The 15,904-nt window shown below is 29.0% G+C and overlaps 1 protein-coding gene across 15 annotated transcripts in view; it reads right to left on the bottom strand.

Moving 5' to 3' along the window:
- LOC105427440 (uncharacterized) overlaps positions 1-15,904 on the bottom strand; it is a 68,362-nt gene that overhangs the window by 20,725 nt on the left and 31,733 nt on the right. For 14 of the 15 annotated variants that reach the window (XM_089078020.1, XM_089078006.1, XM_089078008.1 and 11 more), the window contains 9 exons: positions 9,255-9,391; positions 8,054-8,330; positions 6,932-7,052; positions 6,627-6,741; positions 4,914-5,011; positions 3,908-4,040; positions 2,635-2,713; positions 1,556-1,785; positions 1,057-1,129 (listed from right to left, as the gene is read on the bottom strand). In XM_089078020.1, coding sequence (XP_088934146.1) covers positions 1,057-1,129; positions 1,556-1,785; positions 2,635-2,713; positions 3,908-4,040; positions 4,914-5,011; positions 6,627-6,741; positions 6,932-7,052; positions 8,054-8,330; positions 9,255-9,391 — 1,263 coding nt within the window. The remainder of the gene's footprint in view (positions 1-1,056; positions 1,130-1,555; positions 1,786-2,634; positions 2,714-3,907; positions 4,041-4,913; positions 5,012-6,626; positions 6,742-6,931; positions 7,053-8,053; positions 8,331-9,254; positions 9,392-15,904) is intronic. The other variant, XM_089078018.1, reaches the window with a different exon arrangement.

Below are 15,904 nucleotides of genomic sequence, written 5' to 3'. Positions count from 1 at the left end.
TTTTAAATCATTTTGAATTTCTAAATCTATATTGAAAGGTAAAGCCATCTGTTATCTACTTCACGTATACAGGGTATTTAAAAAGTGAAAACCAATCGTCCGGGAGGCGATTGTGAACTCAAAAACAAGAAAAAAAGTTGAAATAAAAAGTAGATACAGAAATGCATTGTTTTTGAGAATAAAAGTTGCGGGTTGCTTTAGCATTATCCAAAATGCACCATGGAGATACAACCTGTTTAACATTCCTTCAGAAGAGATCAGAATCCCACAGTTATGCATTCTGGCTAATGCTAAAATAACTCGCAACTAACTTTTTATTCAATTTTAATTATATTATAAAACTCATAAAGATTATCTCTTCTTTCAATTAAAAAAAAAAAGCAAGTAAAATTTCAGTATAAAAATAACGATAACTCAAAAACAGCGCATTTTCAGATCTATATTCAGACTAACTCTTTTTCTTGTTTTGACTTCCCAACTATCTGCTGAACGATCTCTACTTTTGAAACACTTTATAGAAAATTTAATTTATTAAAATTATTTAATTATATATATAAAATAATTTACTTTATATAAATTTATAGAATTAAATTATATAAAAGAAATATATATTTTCCATTATAGCATTTCATTATAATATTGTTATATTTAGGCTTAAAACAAAATACATATTATTATAGCATAGTTTGATTTGAATATTCTTTTAAATAAAAAAATAAACAAAGAAATAACGATCATGATAAATTATGCAAGCGGTGAGCATCTTTAGCGTACAAATAATTGTACAAGTATGATAATTATATACGACGAATGTTTGGCTTTTGAAATCGACAAGAGCAGACAGCAGTCCAAAAGATATAGTATATGATATAAATATGTAATGTAAGTGTACTCTATCCAAATCCAGTTTATGCATGAAAATGCAAAGGACTCGACTGACAGATTACGAGCTCCAATCGATTTGGGAAACGATCCCTTTGGGGCACTAAATCGGTTGAAGATACCTTCGATATGACTAAACGCAAAACGTAACTACCGTTGGTTTACGCTACTTACTCGGTCGTGGATGTCTTTCGGGTTCACCACTTTTCTCCCTATGATCCTTATCTTTCGTCTCTTTCTCCTTTTCCTTAATAGCAAAAGTAAATCGTATTAAAATATTTAATTAAATACTTCATCAAAACTTTACGTAATTTCATGTATATACAACAAAGTGTTATGTAACTGATACAAACGAGAAGGGGATAATTCTACGTAAAATACTGATTCAAAAATGTACAATAAAATTTTTTCATACGAGACTTTACTTTTTAAAATTTCTTTAATAGATTTCTTTAATATAACAATAATGAATCAATAAATAATTATAAGTATATAATTTAAATTTAATTATGCAATTACGTGTAACTTGTATATTCAAATACACCAAAATCTATTTTATAAATGCTGCAAACGTGAAAAATTATTTAAAAAATAAAAAAATTATTATATTATATTTATATAATGCGAAGACTTTTTTCTGTTCTTTTCTTTTCAGGGCAAAAGAATAGCATACCTTGGCATCCTTGGTAACAGATGGTGCACGGGGAAGCTGACGTTTAGGCGATCTACGATCAGTGACAGTCGGTCCAAGGCTCTGGGAGCGTCCGGTTCTCGGACTATTCTTCGGACTGGATTTGGTTCGCGGTTGAATCTCGTCTCGATGCTCCTTGATGTCATCACGTCGTCGTGGTATCACAGGCTCCAACTTTTCTCTCGTCGGAGAGGGAAGTAGTGCACCGTCACCTTGATAGAATATTTTTTTTAAATTTATTTTTAGGACAATTTAAAAGAAAAAAAAAAAAAAATGAGAAAGAAAGTAAAATACAAGATTTTTGTATACAGATACCTATAGTTTTAATATTATTCTTAAAATCACATTTAATTTATTCGTTCATTAATATTATTTAAGTAAATTATGGATATATAAGATGTCTGGTAATAACCATACTGGGCAAGTAAAGCGAGTTATATTAAATCAAAAGATCCTGTATCATTTTACGAATTTTCGTAATAATTAAAGAGTTACTAATTTAAACAGATATGCAAATGAACGGGGATTTGCGCAAAGGATCGGCCTAGCGTTATATAATAACTGCGTTCAGTAGAAAAAGCAGCTATGTAAAATTCTTCAATATAATTGGTTTATACATTTTCAGATTCGTGAGGAACTAAGAGCAAAAATCAATCATATTAAAGATTTTTACAATAATTGTAAGATATTTTATATTTTTTTCTCACATATTTTTACATAACTATATTTTAAGACTTTTATGCATCAAATAATGAGACAAATCAATTAGTATGAAAAAGATACATAGCTATTTAAAAAAAAAATTGTGCAATTAGCAACATGCAAGTATTATATATTTTTTTAAACAATTGCATTCTCAATCATGTGGTCTCTTCAAAGCTTATAACTTTTGTCTGAAACTTTTTTTTCTAGAGCATTATTCATAAGATTCGACTGCTCTCAAATTCTTGCAAGTTCCTTGTAAGTTATTTTTAACATAATAGAGACTAAAGAAAAATATGATAAAAAATGTTTATTTTAAAAATGTTTATATTAATTAAATTGACTTATTAATTACATACCCACACCACCAGTAGTACGGTCGAGATGATGGCGAATCAAGAAATCTTTTCTTGCGCGAGCGATAGCTCGATCAGCATCCTAAAACAGAATTAACAATATAAAAATATAATTGCATACGTTATAATGTAAAAAATTATAAGAATTACATATGTAGAATAACAATCGAAAAGTTACTAAAAGAATAATTGTTATACATATAATAAAAGAAAAACAAAATTAAATTAATTAAAAACTTCACAATTTTTATTAGCATATCACGCTAAAACAATACATATAAAATTGTCAAAAGGAACATAAAAGAATTTAAAAAAATTTAAAGAATCGCATATTTGATGTAAAGGAGTTCTGCAACCATTTTCATGAAAAGAATTTACGTAGAATTCGTAAATAAAAAACGCTTATTCTATTTCGAAACAAATAATTGAATCAAGGAGCATTAACTTGAAATTTTTCAAAAGAACAATAATAGTTATTAATATTAAGAAAGTATATATATATATATATATGTTTTGAAAAATGTCTCAATTATTGTATAGATAGATCATAGATATCATTTTGCACTATATGCTAATAAAAATAATGAGTTATTTTTTGTTATAATATTTTTATTTTACTCTGTCTTTTATACATATATGTCAAAATATATAGTTAGTTTCAATATCGATTGTTATACTATCTTTCTCTGTATATACTATCTAGCAATATAATATAAAATATAATATAAAATAAATGATATAGTATACGATACTTATTTATCTGGGATAATTTATGGGTATATTCAGGATTTTTTTGAAGGAAGAGAAGAAGGAATTTGTCAATTCAACTAGGAGTTTCTTGTATTAACAAATTTATTTTTGGGTATGTAGAACTTAGAGTGCTCTTCTTGCTTCTGATTTTGAATAGAGAAAATATTCGATTTTGTAAATCATAATTCTTATTTCTTTACCTGAAGAAAGGATAAATAAAATGTAAGTAATTTTGGAGAAAGGTACTATTTGTTTACTGTTACATACTACCCATTTTTTTTTATTAAAAATTAATACAAGAAGAATAGGAGTTGTAAAATAATTGTCGGTTTAAATGATCATTCGGAAGACATTGTACATAATTTGGGAAGAAAAAGTAACATTTGAGTGATTTTAAGAAAAAGATGGAAAAAAATAATAGAAAAATAAAAAAACTTAACTGATTCTTCTCGACTCCAAGATACTTCGACGATGCTCGATGAAAACCAATCTTATGAAAAAACTATTGAATAAGATATTTGCATACCGCCTTGTCATCCTGCAATATGCCGTGGATCGGTCTAGCCTGCACCGAGGATGGTCGACCTGCCGGTGGCATAGTGACGATCGGCGCGACTTTTCTCGTGTTTTCTTTCTCCTTCTCCTCCTTGGTAACCGACCTAAATAATCGATCAAGAAGCGACTTTATCATTATCTCGTCAAAGCCACATCGACTTGCTTGGATCGATGAAATCAACTAGCTAACTACGACGGAAATCCGTGTGAAGGTGCGAGCACGCTCGAATTCTCGCGAGTTCTTCTTCGCAAGATCGCGAGTGCTCTAGTTTTCTTTTCTTTCTCTTTTATGACTCAAATCCGTGATAAACAACAATGTGTATGGGCGACAATGTGTAATCCGGTAAGCAAAGCGTCTCTCGGATGTGTCTCTCGGATAAAAACATGTTAAGTAATTCAAATACAATTCGGTTAGAAATTCATCTTCTTGACTCTCAAAATGACAGATAGAATTGGATGTGCGAACTACCTGAGATGGAACACCCGCATATTCAAAGTGCGTTCATAGGTGACACATCAAGTGCGACAATCCAAACGTATTTCTAAAATGTTTCACAATTTGCTTGAATGTCTTATTTGTGAATGAATGAATCGTCTTTTTCGTTTTTTAAAAAGCACGCAAAAGCTTGAGAAGCACTAATACGTGATAAATTTGATCGATGAAATTTCGTGATGATTAAAATTCAAGAGCGGGGAACCATGTTGAATAAACATATATAGTTTCCGCTAAGAATTTTCCGCGGCAGAAATATCAATTTCTGGCAATTTATTATCTGATGTCTAATTACAGATTTCCATGTTTTGTTGACAGATTAATAGAATAAAAAGAATGTATGTAAATTGCGGTTGTTCAACGACTTGAACAAACCAACAAGACTCGTGAGAATGACAATAATGACAAACAACAACAATAACAACACAACAACAAGAACAACGAGCTTCTCTCTTTGGAAAATGATGGAGTATAGTGTACTGGCCTGGCAAGAGATAGAGCGTTGAGCACGTGGTTACTGGAGACTCGTTTCCACAGCGAAGCCTCGTCCTCGGCCGCCAGACCGCAACCCCAGTCACGATGCTAGCGCAAACCAAAATGTATCAACATCCGTCTGTGTGTCTACGTTGTTATTTCCATAATCGCTAATCTATCGCTGGATGTCGCGATGACATATTCTAAGAGGGACAACACTAAGAACCGATCGCACCAACGCCGGTCAACATCAGCTCTGATTAAATCATTTAGTCTATTTTTTAACAAATTGTTATAAAACATTGTGTTTCTTTAATATTCAGTAAAATATTTTCATCATTTCGTATATTAAGCTCTTCACGATATATGTAGCATATGTGTACAGGAGAAAGACGTGTCACACCAGTATGTAACGTATATGCACATCTAAAAAAAATCGGTTTATTCTTTTGCGATTTGTATGAAATTTAGTATTCTACAGATAGTTTTTGAGGTCTGAATCCAAATGATACCTGAACTTCAAACTTCAATATGGATAAAAGTTTGAAAAAATAATTAGACTATTATGACAAATGAGTACTTCAAAATTGTTGAAGTCACAGAGTCAAAATATATCAGAATTTTGTTATTCCAAATGGCAGATCAAATTTACAAGATCTAATTATTTTTCCAAATTTGGATCACTAGATCTAGTTGTTTCTGATAGCTGAACAATGATCATTATTTCAAGAATTATTTTACACTTTTACCTGATCTATTCGACAGACATTTTACTTTCTGGTATTTCCTACAAGTTTCAAGAATATGAAAATATTCTGTTTTTAAGAGAAAAGTACAAAATAAAGCTATATGACGCAAGAAACTTTTCGCACGTCATTTCTGACATCATAATTCAACATGGCTGCAGCGAGAGAACCAAACTTAAAATCTATTTGTTTAGTACAAAGAGTTGAAAATAGTATAATTATCACTTTGAAAATTTCTCATATCTAATGTCCTCATAAATAAATAAAAAATTATCTTCAAATTTGTATAATTTAAAAATAATTTGATTTCTGCGATGTTCTAAATTATTTAATTTAATCAAAGTTGATTGACCAGACTATTGGTGTTATGGCATACTAATTGAAAGAGCACACAAAACATGCTGGGAAGACATTAAAATACCTTGCTCGGATGATGCAATTTTGGAACTGCACTCCCAGAATTGCGGAACTCGCGGGAAATGTTTCGAGATTAATTTTGGAGATGTATTCACAAGAAAAATCAAATAAAATGAAATAAGTTAAAAGAAACGGTTAACTGATTAATTACAAAATACCTTGAAACGATCGAAAATATTATTTGTATGTTATCAATAAGAGAAGAAAATGTATTATATATTGCTATTTAAAGCACCAGCATTTACTTCAATGTATATTTTCAACGAAAATTGGACTTTTGTTGTAACAGATAATATTACGAAACAGGAGAAGATAAAACAAAACATGCAGCATTTCGATGACTAGTAGATTGTCGTTCGATACACGAACACTGACAGATATAGTCGACGACCCTAAGAGTCAGATTGATCGAGCAGTTGAACGCGGAGAATACAAAGCGACTGGACAGGGAATTCACGAGGGTGAACGAATGGCGCGGGAAGAGCCGACTTGCGAGATAATTCGAATAAGAAATCCAATTTCGAAACGACGACACGTATCACGTATCTCCCACGGATTACCTTGTACTCATCAGCGAGTCGCCGGAGCTCGATCACCTCCGCCGTGGGAAATGGTCTCGCCTCCGACGGTACCTTATTGTCCGATATCCGCACGGTCCTACCTGACTTTTTACCCCTGTAAATAATCAATTCTGTGTGTAATGATCGCGTAGTCGTCGCGTCGCGTTATCATCGCGTCTTCACACCGATCGAAATCGTCGTAGATGCCTTCTTTTATTTTCTATTTACTTCCTCCCGTTTTCTTCTTTACAAGAACATATTTTCATGCGAAATGTCATACTAATATGTTAGGTTGACAATCTGACCTGAAAGCTACTTTCAAATCCGACAAGTCCTCTTCGCGCTCATCGGCCTCCGGTACTACACCGTCGATCGTATCCGTTCCAATGCCGCCCACCAATGGTTCCAGTTCCGATGCTTGAACTCCTACACACATCAATTCACGCCGAATAACATTTTGTGCCTATATAAATGCAATCAAATAAAATTAAGTTTTTTTTTAATGGAAATATTCCTTGCTATATTTATAAAACTATATTATATTATTACGACAAAGTTCAATAAAAGAATAAAGTTTATTAAAGTTCAAATTTATAATGTGCTGACAAAGCGTATTATTGTAATTACTAATACTGTAATTAGAAATTTTTATTTAAAAAATTCCATCTATCGTTACACGATTTAGTGTCGCTTCTTTTCTAAATAAAAATATCAAATAATTGAGAGAAGAAGAGAAAGAGATAATAATTTTTAAATTATAAGGTTGGATAACTTTTTAACTACTAACTAGTTAAAAAGTTAAAAACTTAACTAACAAAATTAAAAAGTTTTAACATAATTAATTTTAAATAAATGAATTTATAATTTTAAAATGATTATTTTTAAAATGCGTAAACTTTAACTTATTAACTTCTTCCTAATTTATGTAGAAGAAAAAATTGTAAAAGAAAAAAACATATTCTCATATAAAAAGGCATATAAAAAGAAGCAATATTTCTTTGTTATTTCATATAAACTTAATTTACAAATAAAATATTAGATTTATTTGATGACCTATAATTGCTTTGTTATCTAGAATATTTTAATTTAAAAAAATTACATTCTGTCTTAATATAAATAGTGCTTTTCAAAATTAATTTTTAATTTTACTTAAATTAATTTACTTTTAACGCAACTATTATCTGAATTAATTTTTTGTTCATTTGTGACGTTTAAACGTAATTAAATTAATTTAATGAGCCACTAATTTTAACCTAATCAATTTAATAATTTAATTAAAAAATAATATCAATTTACCCAACCCTGATTATAAAAATATGATACCTGACAAATGTGAGATTTGCAAAGTCTATTTGACATCTGTCAAATTGTCTATTTGACATCTGGATTACAGCTGTGATCAAATTGTCGTGGCATTAGATAAGTACCATCGCGTTTGTGATCGAAGTCACCGGGTCGTTTTTTATGTACCGGCGCGGGTCCAGTAGGCGCCATACCCTGCTTAAGCGCACCCATGCTCAATGACTTCCTCGGCGGACCTGTGGTGCCCGCAGAAAGTCCCGCGGCTAAAACCGGTGCCTGGGTCTCGCCATTTGTTAATTGTGGTCTTCTAGGCCAAGCAAACTGCAGCCGATACTCGGTACTGATACGAGATATCGCCTTGCTGAGCTGATTCGGTGGCAGTGCCGACGTTGCTGTAACTTCCTGCAATTCCAAAATCAGATTTATTTCAAACTCAAAGAAAAATGCTATGTTGCGACTATAATTGTATAGTAAAATAATTATGGTTAGGATATCTTTTTTTCATTATTGTTACTTTTATAACGTTAGTAGTAACATTATACGCATAAAACTTATTGATTATGTAAAAATTGTACCGATAATAATTTCAAATATTAATATGATAAAATATAAAAGTGTAAATGGCACATAAAGTAAATATTCTTATATAATATATGAAATCGCAATTATGATAAATGCAACTACTCTTAATATTCTTTTTACTATTTATTTTATTGATAAGGGAAACTAAAAAAAAAAAATTGAAAAAATGAAACGCAATCATTTCCAAATAATGCGTTGAGCACATTAATATTCTATATTTTTATATATCATTATAACTAATAAAAAAATTAAGTTTTATAATTATTATAATATATTGTAATATATATACCATTATAACATATTATAATAATTATTAAAAAATAATAAATTTTTTTTGTATATAAAATGAATAATATTCATACTACTTGGATTAATAAATAAACACCACGCAATCGGTGAAATCAATATAATTGAACATAATTGAAATTTTACATTTAATATTATTATAATATTAAATATAAAAAGTTTTACTTTAATATTATGAAAATTATTCGATATATAATATTTCTTCGATCTACTATTGTTAAATCCATATATATCCATATATATTTAATAGTTGATCTAAAAAAGAAATTTAATTAATTTTACTGTATTTTATAATAATAATAATAATAAAAAAAGAAGAAGAAAATACGAAACCGTTTCTGAACATAAAATTTTCCCGTTAATGTTTTAATTTTCGTTAATGCTGTTATAAGTTTTAAAAAAATCATTAAGAGTTATTATCAGTGAAATAATTCTTACCCGTACTTTATCAGCTACGACATTCGAGTCGATGGCATCGATACCACCACCATCTGCTGCCGTAATAAATTCGTGCGTCTTATAAGCGAGCTCCGGGCATTTCTTTCGTCTGGGCAATGGTGGTTCCAAAGTGGGCCCTGCAAAATTTATATCGATTTTATTTTTTCCTTTCTCTCCATAATTGGCTTGAAATATCGTTTCTTCGTTAGATCTCTCGATCGTATAAATTACAAATACAGAAATCATAAATACGTACAATCAATCGTATAATATTAAAATATATTTTCAATTAAATATTAATTAAACACGACTTTGTTGCAAATTCACATTTGAAATCTCTGCTACTATATTGATTTATGACGTCATAGGCAAGAAATGACATGCTATAATTTTCTTGCGACTTTATAGTTCTATTTTTTTAGTTTTCCCTTAAAAACATAATAATTTAGTGAAACTTGTAGAATGTGCGGAAAACTATAACATCTATCGTGATTTGTCACGAGTAGAAGTGTAAAATAATTCCTAAAATAATCTTCACTTCATGGATCATAGATCATGATCAGCTGTCACGGCCGCTTAAAATTGACTGAAAAATGACTACTTCAAGAATTATTTTAAATTTCTATGCGACAAATCGGACAGATGTTTCAATTTCCCACTCATTTTACAAGTTTCACGAAATTATTAAGTTTTTAAGGAAAATTTAAAACATAAAACTCTACATTGCAAAGAAATTGCTGTACGTCATTTCTCACATGTGACGTTATAAAACCGAATTAGCTGCGAAAGAGCCGAGTCTTAATAGTATTTATTTAATTTAAAATTTTGAACAACAATTTTGAAAATTATTTTTGAAAATAAAAAGAGATGCATTTAACAAATTCATTCTAGGTAATTCATATTTTTCAGGAATCAATTAGTAAATTAATTACAATTCCCAATGATAATTGCTCGTTGTTTCGAATCCATTGTATTGCTTCTCAAACGACAATTACTTGATGTACTTATGCAAGTTTGCAAGTTTGTTTCAATGGCGAAAAATAATTTTCAACGATCGTGACACCTTAAAGAAGTTCCGATCAACTTTCCAAGCGTGATTGCATAAGCAAGATAACAAAGCAGAGATGTCGCTACGTTAAAAAGGTTGCTGCAGTAAAAAAAAAAATGTGACGAAAAATTGCAAGAGAATTGCGTGGAATTCTTACAGCGTTTTTTCATATCAAATAAAATGATCTAGAAGACATTCGTAAAAAATAAGAGGAGCGATTTTAAGCAACATGCAGGAAAATTCTCGCAAAGCAAGTATAACAGTAAGCACGATGATGAAGAAAACATTATACAACGTCGATATACAACAAAGAAATCGAATGTTCTTACAAAAAAATTTTCGCAATTCTATGATTATAGATAAAAACGCGTTTGTTACTCTGTCGTCTTTGCCGTGGATCGATCAAGCACTTTATTACAAGTTTTGTATTCGCCGATTTTTCTTGGAAACTAATCATATAGCCTCCTAAAACTTAACTTTTATTTAAAATATTTTTCTTTAAAATGCATTGTTTAAGAAATATTTGAGATTATCATTAGATTAAATTTGTATTTATATATATAAATTATATATATTACATTTGAAATGAGAAATTTAAAAAAAAAACCTCATTAGGTATTTCTCTATTCATATTCAGATAAAGATTAATTTTTATATATTTATATATTTTATAATTTTAATATAATTTGTAATATAACTTATAACTTTAGATAACAGATCAACTCACTGTGCGCTCTTAGAAAACAATTTTCGAGTAATTCTGACAACAAATTATAGAAATTTAGATTCACTATTTTAAATCCCACATTTTTAATTTTACAATATTGATCTTAAAATTGTTTTTAACCATACAGAACATTTCAAGAAAATAATTTTTAAGTAATAAAGTAATAAATTTAAACTCTATATCCACCATTCAGAATTTGACAATTTTGACCTTTCCTGATCTTTTGGCTGTCTACGATAATTTGCGTTTCCGAATTACAGATTTTACAAGAAAAAGTGACCTGCTTTATAACATATTTTTTAAAATGATAAAATTTCATCGAAAGAACCATAGAAAAATGTTTAAAAACTGGATTTGTTACAGAATAACGCTTGAAAACACATATTTTTTTACGAGACGTCGACTCTTTTGAACACCAGTTTAAAAAATAAAATATTTTTCCCATTTTTCAAGATTTGTTTTCAATATCTATCATTCTTGAAATATTCTTTGTTATTCAATTTACTACATATTTTGGTTGTCAAGAGGAAGATTTAAGCTTTAATTTAAGCTTGAATTCATCTCAATAAAATAATAATTTTTTGCTGAATTATCGCTGTTTCAAAAATAAAATTAAAAAATTAATAATATTAAAAAATTGTAATAAAATTTGATGGTCCGTTTTTTTTATGAGTCTAAGTGTATATATGTTTTTCTTATAAATTATTTTATTTTGTGCAAACAATACTTGATACTTAAATTAGTATATGATAAACATATCAAATAAAATTTAAAAAAAAATTATAAAACAAATCGCTTGTAATTCGAATGCCGAACGCGAGTCTGTCAGTATTGCGTATAAATCAGACGACGTTTTATTTCAGTTTGTGCGGTGACACATCGCAAAGATGACTCCATGTTTTTATGGTTTGATGCCGATAGCAGTGAAGTACATGTATCGTATACGATCGATGTAATACTTCAGTAAGTATGGTATGTAGTTCCTTTCAACGCCGTTTTCTATCCGTCTTTTACACACAATATGTCTTAGCTATTAAATGGTTCAATGAACAAGAAACACTAAAGTGAAAATCGAAGAAAATAAAATTGTCTAAATCAATCTGTCGTGTGCCTCAAATTTAATCGGCAATAAATGTAATGAACGTGCTACGAACTTGATTCGATAAAGCTTCGAAATGAAAGATGGGATTTTTTAAATTATACTGATTGCAAATAGAAAAATAAATATTTCAGTTGAATATGATAAATTGACATATCCAGATCTAAATTAAATTTTCATCACACTAAAGTTCATCGCAAATTAAAATAATAGTAAAGGTAGATTGTTTTGCGATCAATTTCATAGAGAAAAAAATTGCTAAATACACTTTGAATAATCATGCTAAATACACTTTGAATAATCATTAATCAAGATACGAATTAAATTCTTTACTACAAAGTTTAATATAGATTAAAATCCAAGCAAACCGAATTGGACGTGGGATTCGAGGGACTGGCTATTCTTATCGCGAAAATTCGAAATTACTTTTTGACATCCTTGTACCGCAGTATTATGAAGTAAAGCCAATTATCATTTTGATATCTTTTGTTCAAATTTTATTCTCACTAATTAATTAGTCGTTATATAAACATTCAAATTGAGTTCTAGTTAAAATGATGCTGCACTAAAGCAAAAGTTCTCAACGTTGTATCATAAAAAATATGAGAGGCAAATTTTTCCAATTCAATTTTACTTATGTACGTAAAACGTAAAAGAAAATTAAAAACGCACAACTGTGGGACAAACCCCACATTGCATTGAGGCACCGGCTAGCTTCGTTCAGAATGCCGTTGACAACTGAGAGGATTTCCGTGCTTATCAACGGCCGACAGTAAATGATAAGCCCGCGATCTCAATAAAGCTCCCTCCTCTTTCCTCAATTCATCGCGCGCAAATTAATTATGGTCGTAGCTGCATTTACGTTCCATCGAACGCAATCGATTGAACGACTTTTAAGTCATTCCAGAACGCGATATATTATTACACCAAATTAATTTTGCAGACAGAATTTAATTTCGTTTTTATCATGTAGCTTGATAAGAAACTATTGGTTAACTATATATTCAATTGTATGAAAATTGAAATCTTTTTGTCATAAACTACGTTAAATATTATATTGTAATACGTGTGTGTGTGTGTGTGTGTGTGTGTGTGTGTGTGTGTGTGTGTGATGTGCGCGCGCGCGCAAAATTAATATATTATCTCATAAAAGATTATATTTATGTTTCTAAAATTTTACATTTGATTAAATATAAAATAAAAAATATTGGACTCCCAATTGATAAAAACAAAATATTAATAAAAGACATCGAGAAAAACAGCATCATAATAATAATTACGTTCTTTTTCTTCTTTTCTTTAGTCTATATATTTAAACTCCCTTACAATCCATACATTTCAGCTCCTTTCGAGCCATTTTCAGAGGAAAATTATATAAAACGAAAAAATAACGTGTCAAGTATCATTCCAAATGAACCAAATTGGACAATTGACAATAGGGAATATTAACAAATACATGACAATCAGGGGAGATTGTAAATTGTTCAACCGGTTCATTCGAAATGATGTTTAACACATTATTTTTTCGTTTTATATACATTTTAATTAATCTTTTATTAATTTTTTGTTTTTATATTTAACTTTTGTTTATAATATAGTTCAAAAACAAGGTGGTATCAGCGACTTTCCTCTTAATAACTTTAAAAAAAAATTTGTTAATTCGTTTTTAAGTTTAATTAAATATTGATTGATATATTGATATATTCATAAAACCAGCTTAATTGCAATGCTTGCAAATATATTAAACAATTGATAGTATAATTTTCATAGAAATAATTTTCATTAAATAGAAATAATTTGCGATTATTGTGAAAAAGTGGGTCACTACGTTGGCTGATAAATTCTTTACTTTACTCTTGAAAGTGATTCAGAAATGTAATATTTTCATAAAGCAAATCGTCATCCAAGGATTGATAAAAAGAATAAAATTTCGCCGCATGAGAAACTCCATGATAATTACATTTGGTATATCCAAAAGATTTTAGATAAATATATAAAATATATTTATAAATGTTTGCAAATATGAATCTTCTTCATAATTAATCGTGATAATCAATCGTCATATTGTAGATCGATAAAGATCACAGATCAATAAAGAGATTCAATGATTAGAAAATATTTCAAAAAATTTCAAGTGACAGGCGACAAGATTTAATGCTGCGGTATAATTGAATCATGCATTAAAAAAACAGAAACGAAAAAGACAATTTATATAATTATCATCGCAATATTTTCTATGTTTAACTTAATTAATGTTTCTAATATATTTTAAAACAGTGCTCGAGTTATAGCTTCTAGCTCCATTTTCGTAATGATGCCCATTGTTTTTTCTTTGTTTATAAAATATATATTGATTATATGATACGAATCAAAAAACACGAAATTCAGGCTAAAAATGATAATGCTTTGTAATAAACATTAAATTCTTATCATTTCCTACTATCATGATAGTACAATTATTATTGAAAAATTCTTATAAATTTTTACTTCTATTTTTGTAAATCTATCATGACAATTAAACGTCGCAATTATCTTAAGATTGCAATTGCATTAGAAAGTGTGATTTTCCATGACAGATTTATTGGATTTTCATTACCCAAATAATTATAATATTAAAATTATTTAAAGCAAATTTTGAAAATGGCCACGTCCGTTGCAACGCAATGCTTTATGATGTTTTACAACTGTTCGTAAAGAACAGTTTTCTTTATTCAGATAGAATCTCTTATCTCTTTAAGTCGGAAAATATAATTCATTCATATCAATAGAAAATCATAGATAATTGTGGTCTACTAAACGCGGCCAATAGTCCAGCTTCAATCTCTCTAATTCATATGCATGATTCAATTACAACAATTACTCGCTACTACAATCGGCCTGAAGTCCATGGGGAATATACATATATTTATATGTAGGCAAGCATTCAATACATTTCGTGCAGGTAGACAAGAGACATATGCGGACGTACGTGAATTGTGTGTGTGTGTGTGTGTGTGTGTGTGTGTGTGTCTGTGTGTGTGTGTGTGTGTGTGTGTGTGTGTGTGTGTGTGTGTGTGTGTGTGTGTGTGTGTGGCACGCGCGTGTGCATCGCTCTACATTGGATAAATTGACCAAAAGAGGTATTTTGACATAAATCATGAGAGCAAGATAATCAATGATTTGTGATCGCAGCAAATTCCATACGAATTTAACATTTCCAACTTGAATAGTTATTCTACAAAAATCAAGGATATTGTTCAATTCGATAAAGTATTTTTGTATTTTCTTCTATTTTCTGGAGCAAAAATCTTAATATTTTAAAACAAGATGTCTACTCAAACTCGAAAAAGAAATTCCCTGAGAAATCTCTGATTTTCAAGGCAATTTATAAAAAAATCCAAATAACATGAAAGTATTTTTAATCTTATAAATAAACATATTTATATATATTTATTGTATATATTATATATATTTATTGTGCAAAGTCTATAATGTTTATATTCATAAAAGTTTATAAATCATAAAATAAAATTAATCAATCATTCGAATTTTAACAATTGAATTTGAAAAATTTTAAAAGAACTACATATAAGAAATATAAATATTTTATATTGCAAAAATAAGATATTCAAACTTTATTTTCAAAAATTAAAAAATCATGAACAAAAAATTATATAATATATAATTGATCAATAAAATTTTATAAAAACGTTAAAATAAAATCTTTATTAAACAAAATTTCTAACATGAAATTGTTGGTTTTAATATTGAATATTAAATTGTGTAAAACTAGTGTG

This window comes from Pogonomyrmex barbatus, unplaced genomic scaffold (genome assembly GCF_055798465.1).
Source record: "Pogonomyrmex barbatus isolate J1 unplaced genomic scaffold, ASM5579846v1 scaffold21, whole genome shotgun sequence".
NCBI classification, from domain to species: Eukaryota; Metazoa; Arthropoda; class Insecta; order Hymenoptera; family Formicidae; genus Pogonomyrmex; species Pogonomyrmex barbatus.
The sequence above is the reverse complement of the archived record's forward strand: the minus strand, read 5'-3'. Positions and strand labels throughout refer to the sequence as shown.